Source organism: Gallinula chloropus, assembly GCF_964237585.1.
Source record: "Gallinula chloropus genome assembly, chromosome: 4".
In the NCBI taxonomy this organism is placed as follows: domain Eukaryota; kingdom Metazoa; phylum Chordata; class Aves; order Gruiformes; family Rallidae; genus Gallinula; species Gallinula chloropus.
In genome coordinates, this window is record NC_140088.1 from 37,552,167 (window position 1) to 37,578,296 (window position 26,130).

At 50.4% G+C, this 26,130-nt stretch overlaps 1 protein-coding gene across 1 annotated transcript in view; it reads right to left on the bottom strand.

Annotated features, from left to right (window-relative positions):
- Positions 1-8,562: 8,562 nt before the first annotated feature.
- The window catches only part of DAGLA (diacylglycerol lipase alpha), a gene marked incomplete at both ends in the record, with an annotated part of 31,943 nt that continues 14,375 nt past the window's right edge, over positions 8,563-26,130 (bottom strand). The window contains 11 exons of the mRNA XM_084263533.1: positions 8,563-9,490; positions 12,561-12,742; positions 13,427-13,556; positions 13,924-14,120; positions 15,122-15,194; positions 16,199-16,279; positions 17,729-17,871; positions 19,669-19,749; positions 23,820-23,897; positions 24,028-24,111; positions 24,450-24,606. Of these exons, the coding sequence (XP_084119659.1) occupies positions 8,563-9,490; positions 12,561-12,742; positions 13,427-13,556; positions 13,924-14,120; positions 15,122-15,194; positions 16,199-16,279; positions 17,729-17,871; positions 19,669-19,749; positions 23,820-23,897; positions 24,028-24,111; positions 24,450-24,606 (2,134 nt within the window). The remainder of the gene's footprint in view (positions 9,491-12,560; positions 12,743-13,426; positions 13,557-13,923; positions 14,121-15,121; positions 15,195-16,198; positions 16,280-17,728; positions 17,872-19,668; positions 19,750-23,819; positions 23,898-24,027; positions 24,112-24,449; positions 24,607-26,130) is intronic.

Sequence of the window (26,130 nt, forward strand, 5' to 3'; positions counted from 1 at the left end):
AACATGCTCCCCATGCACTCACCTGAGCTTCTCTCTACCTGAAGTACACCCTGGCACCCTTGAAAATGAGCCAACAGACTAGTTTGGGCAACGCCAGGTACCACTAACGAGCGCTTAACAATTAGATCGCAGTTTAACTACTCACCTATCGCTGCTAGTTTCCACCCAGTCTTCCTTCGCTCACCTGGGAAGGCATCCATCAGTCCAGTGGAAACAGTGGGGTGAAAATAAGCTGGAAATTTCTCCCACAGCCACCCAACATGCCAAGCAACCGGAGAGCCCTCCTGGAAATTGCAGCTGCATTCCTAACTCCACTCAATAGCTGAGGCTCTACAGCAGGAGCCATGAGAGCTGCTGAGCACACAGCCCTGGCTTTTCCCTCCTTGGAAACTGCCCTGCATTATTGGATGTTGGTCCGAGGGTAGTAGCTGGAGTTTTGTGTTTTTCTTTCCCCACGAGAGGAAGTGTTTACAGAAGAGGCAATTTCCTTTTATGAGGTTGATAGAGTTACGGGCAGGGGGAAAAAAAAAAGGCACCAAACTGCCAAACCCAAAGCACGGGGCAGGCGCTTACACACACCAGCATCTTTATAGGAACTCGGTAGTTGAGCCACCTTTGAGCTCTTAATTCCCTGATAGCATTTAGCCTCTCCAGGAGCAGCCATAAAGACCATTCCATGCAGCCATTAATAGGATTACTCCCTTCCCAGAATTCCTTTCTACGCCCAGTCAACAAGCTCCCCTTCCTCTGGGTCCCCTTACTCTCCCCCCCTAAACCACAACTACAGTTTCCCCCTCTCAGGAGTAGGAGTTACTACAGCCATCAGCTGTCTCTGCACAGTGCTGGGCATCAAGATGCCACTCTGTGAAGCTGCAGGACGCATCCCTCACTGCACAGGGCACTATAGCCCCAAGGTTTCTGCCAAACTCATGCCCACAGCTTCAAACTCCAAAGGATCCCAGCACCTTGAGCTTTTTCCACGGGGTAAATGTCTATGCTACTCATGCTCATGCTTTTTCTCTCCCTTCCACCTTCTCATACCCTTCTGGAGATTCCCTGGGAATAACCACCACCTTTTTGTAGGGCACATTGAATTCAAGGACTGGGGTGACTCAAAGCATGGAGTTTCTTCCTTAGCTCCCTTCCCTGCTGAAGGGGAGATGCCTGGGGCTGTATCTCCTGCTGTTTCCACCCTGGGAGCCGAGCTGGCAGCGAGCGCTGCACACAGAGGCAAGGCAGAGGTGTGTGGAGCTGATCTCAAGGGACAGAGACAATCCCCAAAGTGTTTCTCCCCATGATCCAGAACAGAGCTGGCAGGGTGGCTCTCAGCCTCCATGGCAGCTGAATTGTTTCCCAGCGCCTTCCAAGACCATCCTCCTCATCCCCCTGCAGCGAGAGGGCATGGAGCAGCTTTCCTCCACCTCTCAAACTCACACACAAGCCTAACGGCCATACTTCAGGCAAATCCCAACCATCACTCTCCGGGCCAGGCTCGGGAACAGTCACATACACCAGTCATGCTTCTACATCCATTTTATACAGTGCCATACAATATACAGAAACTTTTATATACATATCTCTTTATATAATATGCTATATTAATCTGTATCTTTCTTTACAGCAATATTAGTTTGTATCTTTCATACATAGGTACAAAAAGTCACATGAGAATGGCACGTGAGGAGTGCTTTAGTTTCCTTGTAAGTCTTCATGCTGGGGCAGCTTGGAGCAGGGATTCGGAGGGCAGCATTCCCAGGACAGGCAGTGACCTCTCATTTGAGCATGGGGGCTCAGGATCCTGTGCCACCTCCCCTCCCGATTGCATGCGCAAGTGCCCGGAGCCCCGGCAAGGGGCAGGCGGAGCAGCTCAGAGCTCCCATAGATGGATCATTTCTCCCCTGAAGGCAAGAAGGCTTTAGCTCTAAAGGGACACCTGGGGCAGGTGAGTGAATTCAGAGCTCCCCTGCTCCGAGTTGCCCCGACATGTGACAGGAGAGGTGACCAACAGGCAGAAGGGCTTTCCCAGAGAGGCATCGACAGCTGTCATTGGAGTGGGAGGTGAGGGCATTACCAGATGCCATCGCTGCATGGAGCCCCTGTCACTGGCCAGCACCCACCCAGCTGAGCTCCACCCAACAGAGCCGGCACAGAAAGCACAGGAGGATGAGAAAATAAATAGTTTTCCCCAGTTCCTCTGGTCTTGCTGCCTCTGCTGGGTCACAGCTGTAAGGGAGGACAGGCCAGACCAGCAGCTGTCACAGCAGGACACCAGCACAGACAGCTGAGCCAGGGGAAAGGGTCTGACAGCTCCCACCGCCCCATGCACAGACAGGGAGGTACAACCCTGCACTGACAATCCCTGTTGACATCATGCAGGTCACTACTAGGACAGGAGCGTGAGCCTACTGCCTGGACACCACCTTGTGCGTCCGCTACAGAGGGGAAGCTGGGAAGCCACAGTGGCTGTGGATGATGCCACTCTGCCACCAGCCAGCGCTGCGGACACACCAATAAAGGAGTTACAACCCAAAAAGCATCAGCAGCCTGGCAAGCAGGCTGTGACACCATCACTTCACACACACAGCATCTCCAAAGCAGTGCATCGAGGCAGGATGGACGGGACATGCCCGAGGGACGTGTGACACTGCTTCGGGCCGGTCCCTTGCCCTCATAGCGCCATGTGCGCCAGGCACCTCCGACTCTGAGCCATCAGAACTGCACAAACCCGCAAGGAAAAGCAGGACAGTGGAAGTCCAGTGAATAAAAGAAAAAAACACCCAAATGAAGGGTGGGTCCTGGGCTGCTCCATGTTTAACAGACAGTAAATAGCCAGGTAAAGGTCCCCTCAATCAGGCAGATAGGCTGGGCAGGGAGAAAACCTCAGCGAATGAAACAGAGCGTGGGATGACGCGGTGAGGGCAGGGGTCTCAAACCCAGCAGTGAAAGCAGGGAAAATGCCCACCTCCCTGAAAAGAGAGCTCACCTTTGGAAGGTGGCAGATCCAGAGCCAGCAAGAGGAATGTGGGGAGATCCAAGCCCCTGCTTACAGCTCTGAGCATGTTGAGTCCCTTTCAGAGTAAGCTCTTGCAAAAACAAGAGTCAGATCTGGAGGAGGTGGAAGAGTTTTGCTTCTGAATAGACCTGAGAGGAAGATTTACTCATGAGCAGACCTGTTAAGCACTGACTAGGGTCATGCATGCCAAAGGTAAGAAGCAGTAGGAAGTTCTTCCCTTCCTCCTGCACTTCCTTTGCCCAGGATGAGGGACCAGATCTGAGGGGGCCTGGCAGGGTAACCACGGCGTGGGCTGGAGGAAACAGCATGCCTCGGGTCAGGGTTTGCTGTTGGCACTTGGATACAACCCGAGGCAGCTGGGGACAGCAGGGGGAAATGCAGCAACTCCAAGGGCAACTCTGAGCAAGTCCTCAGCCACAGCACAGTTCCCTTTCAGGCACCCGGAGAAAAAACACCACACAGAAGTTGGGAAGGAGGCTGGCAGGTGTCTGGGCCCGAGCAGGAGCCTTGGACCTTGAGCCAACAGAAAGCAAAGGCACAACAGGTACAGAGTGGAGATAAGCAAAAAAAATAAAGCAAGCAATAGGAAGAGAGGCAGTGGCATGCCCAGGGCAGGTGAGTGATGCTGTGCAGGACTGCAAGGAACTGCTGTGTCCTCAATTGGTGCAAATTTCTGAGGTTTGTGCCCTTAAGTAGCTTAAGTTCAGGTTGGCAGCACCCCATGGCACAGAGCTCAGGGAAGCATCAGGTGATGATGCAGCCAGGAAATGGGGAAAGCAGAGAAGCAGCATGAGTTGGGCGGTGGCCCTGCCACACCAGGGAGCCAGCAGCCTTGCTGCTCCACAGAACACACTGCCCTCCACACAACGGGCCCCTGGTATGGTGAAGAACCTCCTTCCTGCAAGAGTTCTCCACTCCAAAGACGCAGAGTTTACAAACTTAATAGGGTTTGGGTATCACTGATCGAAGACTCACCCACCTTGACAGTGGAAACTGGTGGGATGCTCAGATGTGGAGCATCACCACCTCCACACAGGAACGCCATAAGGGGGAGCACCTGCGCAAGAGACACAGCTCTTCCCTGAAGCCAGAGCTGCAGCCAGGCACTGCGCAGCCCCGGAGAAGAACAAGCAAGGAGTATCGACTTGCCCTCTGCTTTTTTCCAACTGGAAAGATAACGGCAAAGAGTGTCCATACGCTTCCAAAAGTGCTGAGAAGCTCTGCGAGAATCGCTTGGCAGCAGCATAATCAGATAACAGCTCCCTGCAAAAACAACCCAGCTTTAGTGGCATGACCGTAGAAGGGATGAGAAGTAAGCGACAGCACGGAAGGATTGGCAGCAAAAGCCATCTCGGACCAGAGTCGTCTGAGCAGAAAGGAAATGTAGCACTACAGATCAGAGGAAAGCTGAAGGAGCTTTGAAGCACCAAGCGAAGCTGTGAAGCTAGTTGAGGGCCAGAGGTTATTTCACATGCCCGCCCGTGTCTCTGCATAAGGACTTGGAAGCCACACTGGGCAGCATTTTAGATGTGGGCAGCGTTGCCAAGTGTGCGTGGTAGTTACACACACACACGTGACATCTGCTTACCAGCAGAAACAAGGAGGAGCTCACAGCTCAGCAGCTAAACTTTCAAACACCCCAAGTTCTACTACATCCAAAAACTGCCATTAATTCTGGTTGTAAACTGCACCGAGGAACCTGAGTGCAGTTTGCACAGGCGACACACACCTCATTTCACTACAAGCAGGGCTTAACAGTGATCCTAGGAAAGGAGCAACAGGGTGCCGGTACGGGGGCAAGCAACGAAGCACGTGTATTCTGAGCTAGCTCAAAATGATGCTCCTTCTCCCAAGTCCTCCCCTGTAGCCACAAAAGCCAAACTCTAACCACACCACTGCGTGCATTTCAGCAGGGATTAACCCAAACTGATCACCGCTAAAACGGGCAATTCTGATTAGTCCCGTGCCCCAAGTTGTAAATGAACCTGAGCATCGTGTGGGTGCTTCGGTGTAAGCGTTGGTCTTTGCCTGCACCCAGACAGGAAAGTGGAAAAGGAAATTAAGTGCATAAGGGATAGATGGGTTGGTTTCACCTACTGTACTTTAATTCCAAGGTGCACAAAGCCCATTTGCTACTCTCCAGGAACCACGTGGCCTTGGCTCCTCTATCACAAGTTCTTGGAAAGTATTTGAAGGATCTGCCTTTGCATGTGGGACACCCCACTGAAATATCCAGGGAAAATATATATATATATATATATATGAAGATTGGAAGGCACAAAGCTCAAGAGGAGAAGCCAAGAGATTAAGAAATCTGCAGATGCTTCTGAAGAGCTGCACATCAGAGGGCAGAGAACGCTGGCACCAGCATGCAGCACACGCAAAGGAGGTAGCTACAGGCTTAGTGTTTAGCCCCCCAGACGTGCTCTTCCAGGATGAAACAGGAGATCAGCCTGGCCAAACACTCTTACAGCAAAGGACTGATGAGAACCAAGACAGGGAGAGACCGTTACAGCAGGAATAATGCAAAGACCGTGGATTTACTCCGCAAGGACTGGGAACAGCTCTGTGTGGCAAGAGACAACAAGGGAGAACAGGAAATCGCCCACAGCATGACACTACAAGAACTGTAACTATGAGAGCTTTTATCCCACCTTTACCTCCTCAACCTACGCTGAGCACAGGTCACGAACATTGGGTATTTCCAGACTTTCCAGAACCAGCCCAAGACTCACAGAGCACAAAGCAAGGCAAGACAAAACCGTCGCCTGCCAGGCTGCTCCCTGCTCCAGCCACCCAGGGCCAAGGGAGCCCGTTCCCCCAGAACACAGTTCTGATGGCACAGAGGAGAATCACACACGACTGCATCTTGCAGGCCACAGTGGAGACACGCTGAGCTGAGCAGCAACTTCAGTGCAATACTGTGCCCCACCAAACACCAGCAGCAGGGCACAACTGAAACAGCAATTTATTATTCTCTTTCTTTTCATGAAGAGGGAGATAACCCACCTTCCTCACCTGGAGTGAGGAGAAGGAAGGAGGACACCAGTAGTTCTGCCCAGTGCACAAGACAAGCCACCTCACTGCCAGGGACCAAGATGATCCTTTCGTTAGTGTTCGTAAAGTGCTTCGCAGACAGAAAGCTCTGCCTAAGTGCTAAGTGTTCTTCTGCCAGCAAGCGAGGGCAGAAGCCAAGCCCTGTCCCCCAGCTCCATCAGCCTGCACCAGGAGGTGAGCTAGCCCGCTAGCCTCACCCCCCAAACTTCAGCTCCCCATTCCCCCTCAAAGCCACCCAGTGTATTGTGCGTGTTCCCAGCCACAGCATGTCAGTGTTTCCCGGTGTGCGCAGTTCAGCTGTACCCTGTGGGGAGCTGACGGCCCTTAATGTGGCCATTCTCTGGGACACCCTGAACCGCCCGAGCCCTCAGAAAGGGGAACAATGCAGCTCTTTCCTGAAGAACTTACAAAGAGAGGAAAACAAAGTAACTTGTTGCTCAGAGTAAAAGCATTTTTTCTTCTACAAATCACCCGGAATTGGAGCAGCTTCTGCCCTCTGATCCAAGACAGTATAGAAAAGGTCACCTTTGGAACCTGAACCTCAGGGACAGGACTTTACTGCCGGTTTAACAAAGTCCCTGTAATTTAGGAGGAGTGAGGGACACAGTATCCCACGGAAAGTGGTCAAGGGGGAGATGAGCACTCGGACAACAAAGCCCAGTTCGCTTCTGTGTGCCTGAAGTAAATGTACATCAACACACACGCTGGCTAGGAAGTGCTGCTGTTCTGACCTGACTGCACTCGATACCCTCACACAGCCCTGACCCACGCCCAGAGCTTCCAAAAACCACTCAATGAGCACGGCTGGAGGGTAGAAAGAGCAGGAGCCCAGGGATAGGCCATGAGCTAAGCTCCTGGGAGACACAGCATCCTCCCATAACAGAATTAATGCGGCCAAGGAGAGGAAAAGGAAAGTGATAACATCCCTGTGATCCTAAGGAAGTGAAAATAGGCATTTCTTTTCCAGTGAGACTGATTCATAGCTCTGCTGAGCTTTCACATGAAGGCATTTTGTCAATTAGACACACTGCGACCTGAAGAAGGCCTTTCACTTTCTCAATAGGTAGTTTCTCTCCTGCTCCCATCATTGGAAAATGCCTGGGTAGGTTCTTGCAGGCTCCTCCGGGCGCCAAGGCTCGGCAGAGCTGTAGTCGGGTAGTTTTACTAGTGACTTGGTCAAACTTTGCAATGCCACGTTGGGTGAACTGAGAGCAGGTAAGGGAGGGCAGGCAAGGGATGCACACAGCTTCCCCCAGCTCCAATCCACTTGAAAAGCAGCAGACTCACGAGCAATACCTGCCCATCCTCTCTCCCCTCAGTCCCCAAAGGGAACAGCACAGGAAGGGGAGAAGGAACGTGCTTTTTGCTTAGGGAAAGCCTCCCCCTTCACTTAATAAATACCTTCTGAAAAGCTTAGCAGCGCTGTAAACATACAAAAGGTTTCAATACTCAGTAAAAGTTCATCTTTTCCCTGAACTCCCCATGACAGAGGCTGGCACTGACGTGCAGTACACTGCGTACAGGCGGTGTGAGGGCCCAGAGGAGGCGGGGAGAGGCTCCCAGGCTCCATGGGGGACAGGGAAACAAAGCTGGGTGTTCGATTTTTAACTTGATCCATCCGTGCAGCTCCGAGATGAGAATGCTGTCAGTCCTGCAGGAACGTCGCCAGCTCAGAGCAGTCCAGGGAACTGAGAAGTGACAGCGGTGACATCCAGGAGAACTCTTACTGGCACAGGTGGGACACGGCAGAGGGCTTTGGCTCTTTGGAACAGCATCCTTCTCTCTCAGAAGCGGCCTCAGTGGTCACCAAATGCAGGAGTACTCAGGGAGAGAAAGCATGGTGCCAGCCCCCTTCTTGCTGCACCTGGCCAAGGGAGAGGAGACTGCATTTTGGGGAGAATACAGCCCCAATGGCTTTAAAACGGGAGAGTGTCCTACAAAGCAATCCCCAGGAAAGTGGGACGAATCGGGTCTTGAGCCAGATCCGACATGGTAGTGCAACAGGGCCCAAAGTTTCAATCCACTCATTTCCAAAACCACTGACACAGTACTGAGGGGGTGATGTGGCCTCACCCCCTCCTCATTCCTCTCTCGCTATCCAGTCCTTGAGCTTCAGACAATCCACCCCTTCAGCCCAGAGGATTCCCTGGAGCAGGGTATCCCACACTCAAACTCAGCGGGCACCCTGCAGCAAGGAATCTGCCTCTGAAACAGAACGTGACAGGCTGAGGTAGGGAACCACCATCTACCTTTAGTGACCAGGAGCCTCCCTGTGTATTAGGCCTTGGGAAGCAGCGCTTCTTCCCCCAGCACGGCACTCCAGCACAATCCGTCCTCCAGACACCAGTGGCCCATCACTGTCTCACCCCAGAAGGAATGTTTCGAGCCATCTCCTTCGATCCAAACTGCCCCAGTGACCACCTCCTCCAAGTATTATCCCAGCACTCAGCCTATGGGATCAGCTCTCAGAGCCATACCCCCTTTACCCTGCATTAGAGCGCTGAAATCATGAGGTCGTCCTGCTTGGCTGGGCTGGTTACATGCCCAGAGGGGGTGGAAGTCCGGATTTTGTCAGTGGCCAGGCACTCCTGGCTGCTCACACCTGTGGGAGTGATGTCCATGAGTTCTCCAGATGAACTAAGGGGGAAAGAGGGTGAGACAGAGATGCCCGACGAAGGATCTGTTGAGCCTGCAAACAACCTCGGGGGCTTTGGAACTAGGTTGGGTTCATACTGTGCCCTCAACAGGATCTCCTGATCGCTGACGGACTTGGGCATCTCCGCAAAGTCACTGGAGCTGTCTGACACCATCATGCAGTAGATGTCCTGGAAGGAGCTGCTTTTGCTATCCAAATTAAAGAGGCTGTCTATGAACTCAGCAAATTCCAGTACTTGGGGACTGGGAACATCAGTGAGCCGCCCATTCTGGAGGGACAGCTCTTCACGAGGGGCTAAGGAAACGCGGTCTCCCTCACTGCTGGCTCCCTCCTCGCTGCAGCGCCGCTGGGGGGTAGTGCCACCGCTGTTGAGGACGTTGTCAGGGGGCTGAGTTTCCTGGGAGTGCTTGGAGAGGCTATCGGCAGCCAGCAGCTCTGTCCGCGAGCTGAGGGAGGGGTTCTCCTCGGGGATCACAGGGTCTATATAAAAGCAGTGCGTCTCATCCTTCTCCATGACAGCATGGAGGCTGGGGGAGCCCCGGATGCTCCGAAACCCAGAGGAGCGCCTTGAATCAAAGCTATAGATGGATTCGTTGTCCGAGAGGCTCTCCATGGTCGCGAGAGGGGCACGGCGGTCCTGCAGCTCCACGGACAGACGTTCCTTTGTATCCAGGAGAAGCAGCTCCACGGGGTCTTTCTGCACAGGAGAGAGTGGCTTTGTCTCATAAAACCCCTCCAAGCTAATTTCAGAATGGGACTTGCTCCTGCAATGAGAAACAGATAAGGTGAGGCCGCATAGCTCTGCTGAGCCGCAGGCTGCCCGAAGAGCCAGGGGAACCAAGTCTTGGGTGCAGAGCTCCTCATACACACCCAGGGGACAAACTGCTGCTCTAACCAGAGCCATCCAATCCACAAGAAACCTCTTATCTCTCCATACTCCTGGCTGAAAACATCAGGGACGGTTTCTTCCCCCTGCAAGCTCAGATTCTCGCCTTTCTCCCTTCTCTCCCGGGTAACTGTTTTTCTTCTCAAGCACCATTTTCACTCAGGACCACGGTTCTGCTCCCAGCGAATCTTGGGGTGCTTCTATCCACAGTGCCCACAAGCACAGTGCAGGCAAATCCCCCCCTCTCGCCCAATGAGAGAAGATCAAGGCAAGAGGGGCTGGAAGGACTAGACTACAGTTAACCTAGCATCCCTTTCTTCCCACACTCCAAGCTTGGGAGAGGACAGCTGCACTTGACAAAAGACACAATGTGTGGGGAAAGGCTTTTAGGGGAAACGGCTCCGAGGGTCTGCTCTGGCTGTGGCACAGAAGCCACCACTCCTCCTCCTGCTGCTTGACCTGATTTATCTTCTCAGCCTTAGTGTAGCCAAATGTGAGCTGATCCCTGGTTCTGCTCTTCCATCCCAGCTGGAGTCAGGTTTCTAAGCTCTCCTTCATCACTGTGACAAATGTTATCTTTCTTCCAAATTCAATTCTCCCTCCTGTTATCTTGAGGTCAGCTGTCCATCACTCAGCACAGATCATCCCACTCTGGCTCTTCCCACACACGCAGTATTGCTCCCAATACCGTTTTGTGGGAACTGGGATGAGTGCTGTGTCTCCAACAATCTGTCTGGGAAGGAACCTGCAGTGGTAGGGGAACGTTCTGGGGACTGGCTCTTGCCTCACAGGGGGCTTGATCCCGCAAGCATCTGCAGGGGTTGGACCAGGGCCTCCATCTCCCAAGGTTGAAGGGCCTATGGAGTCTTCTTGATTTCCAAGCAGCCTCTCTGGCCAACTGAACATTGTGCTCAGGTGGGCTCCTCATCTGATAACCCCCCTGGACACTGTCCCTGCAAGTCAGCAGCCACCAGATAGACAGGATCCTGTCCTAATCTGACACAGAACCGGGACAGGCCCTGCATAGGCAGAGCACTTCTTGCTCAAGTCCTGTGTGAGGCCACTGAATGGGGTCACTGCTCCATCAGCCCAGATGGGGGGGCAGGGAGGGTGTCAAATGCCCCCTTGGGAACCCTATTCCCCACCAACCTGTTTCCAGAACACAACTCAGCACCGAATCTGTGCAAGGTATGCTCGGTGTCTGTGAAGGCTGGGGCCAGCAAGCAAAAATGCAGGTTCAGGACATCTGGGGCACATTTGCCATCCAAGGACAACAACTGTATGCTGATCTACACCGGTGGCATCTTTTTCCTCTTTCTCAATCTCTCCCTCAACTTGTGAGCTTATTCTCAGCACATTGCAGTAACAGCGCTGCCAGTTCTGCCAAGCCCTACTCCTTGTAACCCAGTGCTCAGAACAGAGCCTGGGGTGGCTTTGTTTGCAAGGTTTACACCTGTATGGGCTTTTAAGTGAAGCTGGGCTTTGCTCAGAGCTCCTGGGGAGTTGCTACTCCTGAGCACCATGCAGAGGGTTACAGAAGCTCATCTCACCAGCATGGTTGTTACAAGTGAGGAGCTAAGAGAGGGTGAACCTGGCCCCTGGGGCAGGTAGAGAAAGTTAACTCTACACACATCCATCTGCTGGGACAGGACAGACAGGTCTGAGAGGAAGACTGGGTCCTGACACACCAAGACTCCTCTCCGGGAAGGAGGTTAGAAAGCAATGGGGCCAAGTCTGGACCTCCCTGGCGTGCCCACCCAGTGGGACGTGACATAGACACACAGCTGCTTGTTGGGTGTCTCTGCCTGAACCCCCACAGAAGAGCTTCCCTTGCAAAGAAATAATCCTCTCCCACACACAAGGCTGTCTTCTGCCTCCACTCACAAAGCCCATCCACTGCCCCTGACTACAAACCACCTTCCTGCTCCGATCCTCCCTGCTTCACCCACAGCTTTGCCCTGTAAAATCCAACTCTGCAATGGAAGTAGAGCACTCCAGCTTTGAAATGAGTCTTTGCCCACACTTCTGTGTTTACTTACTTTGCTTCCTGCAAGCCTGTGGTCCTGCAAGGCCTCAAGCGTTACCTGCAAAGTCTCTCTGCCATTTGCTCTTGGAGGAATGCTGGTTACATACACCACAAAAAACAAGCTCTTTTCCAAACTACTCCTCTGTGTACCTTCTTCACGCTCCTCCACTTCTTGGGCTTTGCCAGACTACTGAGGGCAGTGCTCAGCAATGGCCCAGTTTTTGGCAAACAGCCCTTCAGCGCTCAGAGCAAGCCTTCCCCTGCCCAGGACTGAGCTTCCTGCTCCTGTTCTTCAGCAACAGGATGCCGAACGCTGTCCCCTGACCACCACCCACCTTCCCAGATTGTCCCTTTTGTAGTATTACACCAGTCACCTCACAAAGCTGCATGTTTTCAGGAAAGCTTATGGGCCTCACTGCCTCTTGGCTTCTAGGAATCACCATATTGGCTGCTTTCAGGCACAGAAACCACAGAGGAATGCAGAATTTTGGCTGCAGGGCTGCAAGCTTTGCCTTTGCAGTTTCAGGCAAAAGCACCCTGAAGAGAAGAGGCAGCTTCTCTTCCATACCCTGAACTTCTAGGTTCTCCTGACCTTGCTGCACTGATCAGGTTCTTGGGCAACACAAAGGACTTTACACACACATACACACACACACACAGAGGACTTTACACACACACACACACACACACACAGAGGACTTTACACACACACACACACACACACACAGAGGACTTTACACACACACACACACACACACACACACACACACAGAGCATGACACAAGACACAATGAAGCCAAGTAGAAGTCCCACAAAGGCAGCCCCTGTATCTCTCTCCCCCACAAACATCAATGCCCCGAGAGAAGGAGAGCCCACACTCAAAGCCAACAATCCTCCACAGAAACCAGCAGTGTATCTTTACTTGGTGCTGCTGTTCCTTCTGTCCACTGTCAGGGCTCCAGTTCCAATCTGCACTGAGGGTCCGCTGGGTAAGGGCTGGCTCTGGAAGATCAACTCTGGGGTGAGATCCACTTCCGTAGGGCTCACCATCACTTTGGCTGCAGAAAGCAAAGCTGTTTTCCCCTTGTTGTAGTTCTCCAAGACCTATGCAAGGCAAGCAGAGGTACAGTAGCACTTCACTGGGGACAGCAGCTTTGCTGTTCACAGCTCAGGACTTTGAGGGCTGGATTCACCTCCATTTCTTACCAATGCCTTCCACAAGTACAATGTCTTGAGATAAAGGATTGTATCAATGAATTCTGACACACTCTACCAGAATGCCCTGCTGGGAACCCAGCGCTGGGGAGTGAGAATGGAGTGGGCAGGAGCACCCTTCAGACCAGGAGAGCAGAGGAGCCTTGGCTAAGTCTCCATGGCCAGGATTAGTGCCACAGACCTGGTCTACGACTCGTAAGCCTAGTCATCCCTCAGACTAACAGAGGGACTGCGGCCACAGCAGGGGGGACATCTGGCTTTCACCTGCAATGCCTGAGAGAAGGAAGCAAGCACCCAACCTCGCCTTATCACAACATTAAAGCTGGAAAGAGGCCCTAGCTTGGAACTCTGGGTACCAGGATGAAGATGAGACCTCATTACATTCAATCCCAATAGTCTGTGCATGACTGGCCTGGAGCACAATCTTCTCTCCTCCTCCCCTCCAAAGTAAATAGTCTCCTGTATTTCAACAGCCAGCTCTCCCAGGCAAGGACTGGAACTCCTGCATACTCAGCCACCTGTGACAAGGCACTCGTTTTATTGGAGCCCCTCGATCCTAATTCTCTGCATTACCTTGTTGAGCCCCTCCATGACCACGTATGGGAGGTGCTCGTGCAACATGGCTGGCGAGATGATCACTTCATTGAACGCCTTATTGTCACCCCAGATAGCGAAGTAAGTGGGATCCTCTTGCTCACAGCAACTGGAAGAGGAGTCGGGATACAAACGGGGCGGGGAGGGGGGAACAAGGGATGAAAGAGCAGGCCAATGTTGTGACACATGTAATAAACAGCAGGTTGCAGAGACAGAAAAAGCAAGAGGAGGAAAAACAGAGGGAGAAGATATTGAAGTATATGTGCTACTGTGCAAAACTCTGTGCTAGCCAATGAACACGTGGCTCGCTCTCTATTCCGACCCCAACGATGCAATCACTGTCCCCATAAGGCAGCAGGGAAAGAAGAAAAACCACCAGGTCCTTCCCAGATGGGTTCCTGTCCCAGGGAGTCTTTCCCAAAAGCCAATTTTCCCCCCTACCCGTGGGCTGGCTGCGGAGCGGCGTGTTAACTCACCAGCACTGCTCTGCAGGATGGTTGTGCACCACGTGGATGATGCGGCCAGGCGGGTAGAGCGGCGTGCTGGCAGACAGGGCGATAGTCAGGTCGCTGGGATGGGTCCAGAGGCGATTACTCGTTACTGAATTTTCTTCTGTCTCTTCAGGGAGCTCTGACTTGGGTATGCACTTGGTAGCGCCCACAATGATTCGCCACTGGCCAACGCAAGAGAAAAGGTGGGTGGGGGAAACAAAGAAAAGCAGAGTCACCTCACAATATGCTATTGGCAGGTTTAAACTGAGTGCCTAATACCAGGAAACAAAAAACCAACCCAAAACAGATTGCTTAAATAGCAGAGCTAGAGATCCAAACCTGGCAAGAAGAGCTGCTTCTCCCTCTTACAATTTTAACATTAGGAGTGGCAAATCTCACCCTTCCTTGTTCTGCAGGAGGATTTTTTAATACAATTAAGGATCTAGAGCAAGCACCAACTCATCCACCAACTTGGGACTCTGTATCCTCTAGGACTAAAGAAGCAGACAGTCTGAATTTTTAATGCATGGAAATAAGCAGAACACTACACAATGCACACAGACATTCTGCCCAGGCCTTTCTTTATGGATTAGAAGAAATCCTGAAAAGCTCCGTTTTCTCCCTCTACAGTTCATTTCTAGAATATTTTACCCCTAAAAAAAATCCGAATGCCTTCTGTTTCTTCCCGCTCAGTGCATCAGTGAAGCAGCCTGGGGAGGAACAGCCATCCGCATTTCCCATCTCCAAAGTGTTAACAGACCGCTTGTCCTAGAACATCCCCAAACAGGCACCGCAGAGCAGCATCTATAACCAGATGACCATTGTACTCCCCAACCTTTTACTGTGTGCCATGGGCCGAGAAAACCTGCTGCTGGGACACAGTCTTCAAAACAAGCTCAAATCCCCAAGAACGTTTCCTGCTCCGTTATTTTAGACCTATGATGGTGAGCTTACGGCACACAAGACAGAATCGTCATGCAGGCTGCAAAGAGAACACAGCCTTGTGCCCCCAGCCGCTCTAACCGCCTTCCACCTCCTGCCATCACTCCTCTGGTTACCTAAAGAGTTGTCACAGTGGGTGTGTGAATACCTGGAGGGCAGGAGAAGCCTGCAGCATTGCTACGTGACACTATCAGTTTACCTTCACTGCTCAGACTCACCGTTGGGTGTCTGGTAATCTCACCTTTGGTTTGTTACTTCTTTGAAGAACATCCAGAAGCTGCCGGCGAAATCCCTCCAGTTGAGAGAGGCCAATTCTGGAGAAGGGGGAAGATGTGTTTACATCAGCTGGGCAGGAACAGGCACACAGGTAACAGGACGTAGGGACATAAAGTGCAGAAGAACAAGAAACTGTGTGACAAAAGATACTAAATGGGGGATGTGGCATCATCCAGGACCAGTAACTGGGGTTAAGAGGCCACGGGAAGCCATTGTGATGATAAACAAGTAGGAAATTAAGAGCAGAATCAGATAAATGAACGCAGACATGAGAGGGGTCGATGAACAGGTGAGGAGAGAGGTGATGCAATCACAGAAACAAGTAAGAAATAAGTATAGGATGGCACAGGACAGAGAAATGAGAAAGGTGGCACAGAGCTAGATGACACCAGTGAGGAGGTTACAGGACAGACAAGACTTTGTCCTTTCACAAAAGGCAAATTCACTACCACCCAGCACTCCCCCTCTGCTGAATTCCACAGGTGGAAATGTCACTGTCTATCCGAGGCTATGCAACAGGGCAGAAGCTGAAGTAAAACCTGGATTGTCTGACTCCCAGTCCCATGCCCTGGTCAGCAGAACACATTCCCAGGAGATGGGGAGTGGTGAGGAACACCAAGCCACAAGAAGTGAGGAGCTGGTTCGGAGATGTGGGATGGTATGGGGGAGGTATTCAGGGACAAACAGCACAAAATGAGGTGACGGCACAGCCAGTACAGGGCAGGGCACAAAGAGGCAGCCAGGAAGATGGCATCGGCATGTCAGGTCCCACAATTAGTGTAATTACAGAGACAGGATGTTCACCCTATTCTTTCATACAGGCAGCTGAGAGATGGGGAGGGATACACCTATAGAAAGGCATGTGAACCCCCGATACAGGTGTCCGGGTGAAAGATGCAGCAATACAGGTAACCAGAAAGACAAGAAAGAGGCACACAAGGACAGGTGAATGAGGAGACTGGGGACAGACATGGTCGAGGTGTTTCTGATACAAACAGGTGATGGTGTAGAGCAGCAGACACGCATCAAGAAAATCAGACACTTCTCAACTTGCCTGGGCACTAGATCTTTGCCAAGCACGACTGCAGTCACAAACTCTTTTGAATACTCCATGGCATCCTCACTGGAAGAGAAACAGGACCAAGAAGAAGCAAACAGTGTCTCGCTAGCAGTAAACTGCACTTCATCCCCACCGGTGTCAGAGAGGCTACCAAACAACGAGCCAGGGCCACACAAGACACAAGCCATGCTGCTGCTCAAGGCATTTGGGACTTGCACCCTGATTAAAAAAAAGCCTGATATCCACACCCCATGCCCCAAACAACAGTATTCTGCATACGGCTCTGAATACACCCAGAAAAAGAAGGACTCTTGGTGCCTCAGAATCACTTTCCAATAGTTCAGAAGGGCCAGAATAGCAGAAAGGAGGAAGATAATGCAGTTCTCCTCTGAGATAGGAGGGAATTAAGGCTTCCAGCCTATAAGCTGGTTCTGCAGCCGGCTGCTTTTCCTAGAGACCTTCCTCTGAACCAGTCATCCCAGGCAGAGGTCACATCATTGACCTCGAGATAATCCTGGGCATGACACAAAGTGCAACAAAAGCATGGCAGTCAGAGGCACCCCTCAAACTCTGAAACAGTTGAGGGAGCAAGGGATCTCCAGAGGGGAAGCTCTGAGCAGAAAGCTATAAATTCCTCGGGAAACCTGCTACGGAGTGACTCCACTGTAGCTACAGAAGACCAGGGAATACTATCATGGCATGCCATTACCCAGATCCATTTGCAGGATGCTTTAAAACCCTTGGCTGCTCCTGAAGCACGATGTCACACAGACGCTTCTGATAATGCAGAACTGCTTTCGAGTGCCCCCGTGACGTCTGCCACAACTAGAAAGACCTTATCTCACCTCACAACAGTCAAATAGGATGGTTTTGTTTGGCTGCCATGTAAATATCATGACCAGCAGGTCGGTTCCAACTTATAGCAGGAGAAAGTCACCATATCTCCTCTCCAGTCATGGCTGAACAGCTACCCTAGATTCCCCCTATAGCCGAGGGAGAGAAACATGCACCCAACACGCACAGACTACCCTGACCTATTTCAGGTACCCACTTGAGGCTGACAAATCACATCCTAGAAGAGCTGATTTCTTTGTCAGCTGCCACAGGGGCCCAAACAACTAGACCAATGGATGGAGACATCTACACTGGGGCAAACGCTTCCCTCTCCGTACGTGTATTCACTGCAGATGGGGAAGAGGATGCACCGGCGCTGTGCAGAGACCAAGGAGATCACACCCTGTCCTCTCAACCTGCCTCTCCCACTAGTCCTGTAGCCTCAGACTACTATGTCCTATCATAGTAAGCTTAGCTCCAAGCTACCACATAGAGCAGAAGCTGCCAACATCCCTCAGCTCTTGCAGACTGCCTCGCCATTTTCCTCCTTGCTTCTCAAGGTGGAGACTTGGTTTTTTCTCCTCCTCAGAGCATTACAAATGGGATCTGATCCAGGTAAAACTACACACACACACCCATCCCCTATGTCTCATGGGTCTTTTTTGCCCCCACACCTACCTCAGCAGCCCCCCTGGGGGAGAGTAGGCGAAGCACTTCAGCGACGGGTACTGTGGCCGCAGGAGGAAGGACAAGATGGCAGCTGTGCCAGCCCCTAAGGAATGACCAACCACAATCAGGCCGTAGTGTTTCGTTCCTCTCCCCTGAAGAAATAAAAAAGCAAAAAAACCCACAAAACAAGCAATTGAGCTCAGGCTGAAAGGTAAGTCTTCACCCCCAAAATCTGTCCCTTTCCCCAGCTGCGAGCTTTTCCTCTACACAAGGAAAGCTCCAGGCTCCAACTAAGCAGCTCGTCCCCAGGGAACTAGGGAGGGACTTTAGGAGAAGCAGAGCTCTGACTGACACTGTTTAGTCAAAGTGGCAGCACCAGCACATTTCCTGGCCCACAGCGCCGCTTGTTCTGAAGGGATGCTAGAACCCGTTCTCCCCCACTATTCTCTCCTACATCTCTCCCACCAGTGTTTGACCTACTGGATCTTTCCTAAAAGTAAAAAAGAAGTGTAAGAAACACCAATGAGCTGTTTGAGTTATTTAGGATTCGCTGTGAGGTTCTGTTCCTCCTCATTTCCAACGCCCTTCTGTTTAATATCCTAGTCCAGGCTCATACATCTGTGGTCTCCTTGGCTCCAGGAATGCCTTGCTCTCAGTCATCCTACCTTGTGCAGGCTCAAAACCAGAAATATAGACCGGCAGATTGAACTTTGTAGTCTCCTAAGTCTAGATGCTCTTGACAGCCAGCCACTGCTCAAATCGCACTGAATATTATAAATACCAAGTCACAAGAATGAAAGATCTCATCTCTGTGGTGTCTGCCTCCTCGAGAACACCTCCAAGTCACCGCCATGCCCGTTACAGTCAGCGAGGCAAATGCTGGGTGAGAATTAAGACTTTATACACCTCACTTGTTATATCCTTCTCCCTAAACATCTACCACTGGCAACTGTCAGAAACAACGTACAGATAAACCTTTGGTAGGGCCTGGGAGGGCTTTATGTTCTGGCCAGACCACTTTTTCAGATACTTTCAAACAGAAGAGAATATGACGTTTGTCATCATGCACGGGAGACAACTAAGATACAGAGCTCCAAATGCCACTGTATCCTTCCCAGCCAGATGGCAGTCGAGCGCTACTGGACATCAGGAAAGATTCCCAATGACCAACTGCTCTCTGAAGACCCATTTTCACTTTCTGGGCAGAGGGGAGTAAAGCACCAGATGAAGTTGTGTGGATTCCTCTGTATCTTTCCCTCCATCTACCAAACATCAGGAGGCAGCAACTTCCGTGCTGACTGGTGCACAGCTTACATTTCAGGAAGCCACTGAGGTTTTTCTTCCCTCTCTTCTTTCTCCCCTGAGCTACTGCTGATCTCCCCATAGGCACTGCTCAGGCCAAGGCACAAGAGAAGTACTGCGATCTGACAGTGGGGAATGAGGCCGCTCAAGAGCTGCCACCCCAGTGGGGACATAGTCTATATATAGTCAGGAATACCACAGGCTAAGGTAAGCTGCTCCCTAACATCTCTCTTGGATTCCCCGATAGCTCTCTACCACAAAAACACACACATGCAGCCAGGCAGCATGGCGTTCCAGTACCATCTCCAAGGAGAATCTCCATAGAGATGAGATTTTAGTTCCCCTTGATTTGGTTTTAATGTTTCCTGCCCTGTGCTGCCTCCAAATGGGAGTTCCTGCCTCAGCTCTGCCTGAGAAAAGAATTTAAAAAGAGTAATAAAAATCAGGAGCTCTGCAGTATCGATGGTTTCCTTGGGGGAACGAGTAACTAGTTGCCTGCTGGCATTCCAGACGGACAGGAACCAAAGGAAGATTGGAAACATCAGTACAGCAGATTCAGAGGTACAGCAGTGTCCCCAAATTCAGTGTTTTTACAGAAATCCTGTCTTCTGCACAGCCTGCAAGGATAAAAGAAGGCTAATACTCACCAAGTCTCGTCCAAAAGCTTGAGAAAGCACCATTTCTTGCTCCAATTTCTTCTTGATGTACTCAGCAGATAGCACCATTCCCTGAAGGAAACATGAAGCCAGAGCGGGATGTAAGGGGTTTCGTATCAGGCCCGATCTAAACACCTAGCAGCTGCTGCGCTGGGCCCGGATGCCGCCCGAGTTCCAGAGTGACACGTGTTAGGGCTGTGAAAGCACACTGACTCCATATTTAGGAGCAAGCTTCAGTAGGCAGGCATCTTGGCTCACCAAGAGCCACAAACTACTTAGACACAACAGCAGTTCTTAGTAAAGGTCATACTCAAAGGCCTGGTTCCCAAGCTCAGGGTGCAGAGCCTTGAAATTACAAAAACCCCCAAGCCACAAATGCAAAACAGCCACTTAAACACCAGGCCACACATCTGGAAGCTCAGCAGGCACCAGGACTGGCAGTAGAATGGAGAAACAAACTTTGCTCTTCTATTTAAACCTGAGCGTGAACCATCCCAACAATTATGCAAACACCAAGACAGCCAGCCTGGGGGGGAACATGGCAGCACTACCTCTGGAGAAAGAGTTACTGATGACCAGAGAAGGCAGTGAATATTAAGGGGATTTGACTGTCAAATGACGTTATTCACAAGTTATTAAAGGTTTTTATTCGGTAGAAGCTAACTAAGCACTGCTGGGAGATGGGAAGCAGGCTGATAGGCCTGAACTAAACAGTTATCCCCTCGGCCTATGGCTGCATCTGTGGACCGTTTCTGCCTCTGTGTGATAATTACTAACACAGCTGGCCTGTTAATAAAAGAGCAACTAGAATTTGGGCTGTTGCATAAATTCTGGGTGATGCCTCCAGAAAGGTTTAGCTCAGCACTAAGCAAGTCTGAGCCTCAAAGGCTGAAAAGCAGTGATGTAGCCCAGGGTGACTACAGGGAAACAGGAATCGGCTACTTCGGATTTGGCAATCACAGGTCTCAAATTCAGGCTGGGTGAATGATAATTGCCCAAAACCCAGGGAAGATCATCTCCGTTGCTATTTTCCACCACACCCCTACCTGAAACCTGTTTTAAGTACAAAATGAACATTACTGAGTGCTGTTTAATCTCAGAGAGATAAAAGAATTCATGGCCCTCTCAACAAGCAAAGAAACGGGGAATTTTCAAAGGCCTCTATATCAAACAACCCATCAAAACCGAGCTGACTACTGAGAAGCGAACGCGGGACGGAGGTGATTCTGCTGAGCCAGGGAACGGGACACCTGTGACGCTGCCAACGGTATCAAAAAGCCAATGATGCAATATTTCATGCCTCTGTTCAGATCTCTCAGCAGCTAGCCCGCTTCCACCGTGTTCAGAAGAGTCTTGGGTTCCAACTCTAATGAGAAGTGAGCAGCAGACCACTTATATAAATTTCTAATAGGAATTTAGGATTCTATTTTTGAAAGGCATGACCTAAATCCGTGGCAATGTTACTAATGGGCTGTTAGTCAGCCTTATAGCTATGTTTTTGATAATTACAGTATATTCTAATATAGACAGTGATTTTAATAATATGGAACGAGACTTTCATTGCTGCAAAGTTAGATTTAGGCTTCCCATTAAAGCAGACACAGTTTCCATAAATTTCAAAGGGGAAAAAACCCACCCAACTATCTGGGCTTAATTTTCCAACCCCACATGTAAATAACCAAACCGGTGGGGATCTAGAGAAAATGGAACAGAAATGCTCTGTATCACTTTGCAGCTCAAAGGCACAAAACTGCCCTGCAATATTCGGGGGGGGGGGGGAGGGTGTGAAAACCCACGGCTGCGGGGGGGTCTATCTGGGAAAGAGCTTGAAAGTTACGGTTGTTACTGACTGGTGCAAGCCATCGCCCGGGCTTTCAGCTGGCTGCTATCTCTTGTCATCCCGCTGGCTCAACACCAGCACACAGACCTCTGTAACGTCACCATTTAATAGTCTTGCCCTGCACCAGTTCCACAGAATCCAGTACAGATTCATGTCCTTGGTTCATGATTATTTTTAGGTTTACTTTGTTATAAAATCAGTGGATTTCAGTTCAAAAATAGCAAAGCTAAAATTTTTTCTTCCCCAGCTAATTTCCCCCAGGGATTATAACTTTTTTTGAAGGATTATCCTTTTTTTCCCCCCTTTTGGCATGCTAACCCATGCACCTTCCTTACAGCTACATTTTTTTTTGACCCAAAATAGCTCAGAGACCTAATATACATTTCAACCATGGTGTTCACAGCAGCCCAAGTGATCAAACACTTTCAGCTCGGTACCGGTGGAGCGATAAGAAGTCTCACGCAAACATCAAGAGTTGTAATTTGTAGGATGTCTGATGGACACCACGGGAAGCAGGGTGACAGGCAGGTTTCACAGGCAGAGATTACAGGCCCTGCCAGCCCGCCAGGTGTGCGGGACAGTCAGCAAGAAGGGAGGAAAAAAAACCTAAACCACCTCACAAACCAGAAATCAAACAACTTCCAGGAAGCTCCTGAATGGCCAAGTACTTTTCTCCAAATTAAATGTAAGTGTTAGCAAGACACTTCATTTAGTTTTGTATTAAAGTTGACTTCTGGACATTAAAAATGCATTAAGACAGACGTTTTTAAATGCTATTATCTCCATTAGTTTCCCTCAGGAATCAACAGTACATCATTGTCTGAAGATTGATACTGATGAGAATTTAAGATAAACCTGTTTCTGTATCACCAACAATCTAAAAAAGAACTAACACAAAGGCTGAAGAAAACCTCAGTATAGAGCAAAGGGCACAACCAGACAGTGCTTCATATAAGTCATCGGCATGTGAATATTTTCACACCGAGATCAAAAGAGAAGCCAGCTCCTGCAAGGATCTGCCAGGAGCCTTTCTGCATGTTAAAAGCAGAACAAGTCCCTCGCTTTGGCTTTCCTTTCTTTGGATGAGCTATTGGATGGTGCTGATGGGGCAGAGTCATCTTGAGCTCAATGAATTGGTACAAAAAACACAGACAGAAGATGTGACGTTTTGGAAGCGCTAAACAGTAAAGATTCCTGTAGCTAAATAGCAGTTACGTGACAACAGACCAGCTCATTTATCTGCTTCTGTAACACACCTTATGTAACAGCCACATTGATTCTCATTTTGGGGGGAAAACAAAGGAAGCGGCAGGTACGCACCGTCATTTCCAAAAAGACCGAGCTCTGGGAGACATGGAGACCACTGAGCATCTCCAATTAGAGACCACCAAGCGCCCAGGGAACGCTTTCCTAGGTAACCACTTCTTTAGCAGACCCATGTCCAGCTAAGTGCTTGAGAACGCAGTTATCTCTCAGCCCCTCACGCTCTACCTCCCGAAGCAGAGCATCAAAGCACAGAGCAGAGGTTTGGCGTTCAGGCAGGGCGTTGCCAATGATGCAGGAGCTCCCAGCTCATGGCTCCCAAGGACTTACAGGCTCAGTGTCCCTCCCTGAAGGGACCTTGATCAGAATACTCAGCAGCATCTTGCCTCCCTGAGCAGCAGCGTTTCCAGCAGCCGCTCCAACACTCACAAGCTCCAATTTGCACAGGGTTGGTTTTTTTTCCTTTCCCAACCTGGCGCTGCATCTTGAGAAGCTGCCAAATTCCTGATAATCTTAAAACTCAGCATGTTTCTCATTACTTCACTGGACTGGGGCAAAGGGTCAGCTCTACAGTAAATTGATTTAGTCAGCCCTGTTCCTGATCGCTAACGCAGAGTTATCAGTCTAATTACACAGATGCAAGGACTGCTGGGGTCCCTTTAAAAGGTTCCATGCCCAGCCCCTTGCCACGAAATTTTAAAACACACTCTGACTGTTTGATGACAAGTTCTGAAAAGGTCAGCTGAAGGAAAAGTAAGGGGGGTGATTCCAGAGATTTGCCCCAGGCCTTCACAGATGCATCTTACAGTTTGGGTTTCAGTGATCATATGGGGGTTTTAATTACCAACAGAGCGATTGTAACCATTAAAACTAAGGATTTTATTGTAACACCTCAAAGCCGTTTCACTGCGGTTACATCGACTGCCTGCAGTGCTTTAAGACCACTTTTTCGGGGCCTACAACTAAAAAGTCTAAGCATTGGACAAAGACACAAGGGGAAGAAGGGTTTTAATTGGTGTTGGGGTTGTTTTAAACACACCTTGTGTCCCAGCCATGTTCCATGGTGCCCCTCAACTGGAAGGCGCTCGGCATCCCCGGTTAGGTCAGTCAGGGCATCCTGGAAGAAGAACAATCACCATGCTTTGGGTAAGTCAAATACCACATGCGAGTTGGGAAGGTCTCAGACTCTCCTCAGAGTTTCCCCGCGGTGACCAAGGGTATGTGAGGCCACTTCACAGAGCACTTACTTTTGGAGACAGAGTTCCTCGGATACTAATGACCACTTTCTTCTTATCGTGGTCCACAGCCACATAGAAAGGCGTTTCATAAACCTGGAAAAGACCCACTACTGTAAAAAAAAATGAGGTAAGACATTCCTGTTTAATTATTCTCCCACTCAGGACAAAGGAGGCAGAGCAGCCCAACGGGCTATGCCGTATGGGGAAGCGCTCCTCTGAATGATCTGATTTTTTGGCAGTAGCAAATATTTTTGTCCTAGTGGCAGAATTTCTTGCTGGAGAGATGGGATGGGAAGCTCTAGGGTCAGAAAAAAAAAAAAAAGGCTTAAATTTCCTTCTTAGTACCACTACACCTGACAGCATGTAAATCCCATTAGGAAGGGCCTTAGGAGCACGCCCCAAATACGAAGTGGGTTGCAGATTCTCCTTACTGCATCATGGCAAGATGTGTAAACTATGTCCACTGAGGTCATATTCTCATCCAAGAAGTGGCGCCGGATGGCAATGGCGTTGCAGCCACAGCAGTTATCCTCTTCGATGGTGACACTAGGCGCGTAGCGGGGACGTGAGGGACAGAGACAGCAACATCTGCAGAGGAAAACAAACACACAAAAGAATAGCTTTGAGGCAAAGAGGAACATGGAAGAGACTGGCTTTAGCACAGAAGGCCCGGGAATAAGGGGAAGACAGACCCTGCATGCCACACCAGCCTCATCTCAGCAGCAGCGATTTCCCGTGCTCCTGGGAGCTCCTGCACAACTCAGCACCCAAGTCGTGTTTTGGCACCACAGAGGGGCACTGGGTTCAGATGTAGTTTTGCTTCTAAGCACCAGGGAGAGCTACAGTGCAACCAATGCCCGAGGAATTGGTGTGTGGTGGGACTGGGATCTCTCCTCAAAGGTTACTATGCTTCATAGCACAGTCCTACAGCCCTTTGGCACACAAAGCAGATTTCCTGACATCTATATCTATTTCTAACGAGAAAAAAAAACTTACAACGGCTCTAGATTAATTCCAGAACAAGAACAGCAGCAGAGATTTTTTTTTTTTTTTTTGTGCCCTTCTTTCCCATATCCCAGAGTCACCAGGTTGGAAAAGACCTTTGAGATAGTCCAACAGTACTCGTTCTCAACTAACCCACATCCCTGAGCACCTTGTCTACCTGTCTATTAAACACACCCAGGGGCAGGGAGTCAGCCCCCTCCCTGGGCAGCCTCTGCCACATCCCCACAACTCTTTCAGGGAAGAACTTTTCCCTGACATCTGATCTGACCCTGCCCTGACGCAGCTTGAGGCCATTTCCCCTTGTCCCATCTCTTGTCACCTGACTCAAGACACCATCGCCCACCTCTCTGCACCCTCCTGTCAGGTCAGTGTAGGCAGTGATAAGGTCTCCCCTCAGCCTCCTCTTCTCCAGGCTGAACACCCCCAGCTCCTTCAGCCATTCCTCACAGGATTTGCCCTCCAGCCCCCTTTCCCAGCCTGGTTGCTCTTCTCTGGACACACTCCAGGACCTCAGTGTCTTTCTTAGAGCAAGGGGCCCAGAGAGACGCTCAACAAATAGAAGGATTCAAAAAAGAAGTATATTCTGTGCAGAGGTTGCCTGTGTAAGTGCGAAAAGCTCCCCCCCATCGACCAGCATCTGACAGCAGCATTATAGCAGCTGAAAGCAAACGTTTAACACAACACAACCCTGCGCTGAGCTACGGCATCACTACCAGGAGGTAAGCACGATACAGCAAGGCAGGAAAACAATTAGTCAGAGAGAACACAGCGCAAACTCCAGCCAAGTCTTGCCAGTGCTTCAATAAAGACCCAAATGTCAGCTCCCTGCCTATCTGGGCTTGCTGATAAATCTGATTTCTGAGCTCCAAGACAGCTATTTTTACTCAGTGCAAACGCAGTCTTGTGCCAGACGAGTTGTTTCAAGCCGCGCAGGACTGGTATGATCTTAGTGCACCGGAGAGGAGAGAATGCAGGACAGGCTGGGCTGTTTAACAAGAGGAGGAGATAAGCGACTGTGAAGCCTGACAGACACTGGGGTATGAAGGCACAGGGCTATGGGGAGATGGAAAGGAAGAGCATGAGAAGGGAAAAGAGGGAGGAAGAGGA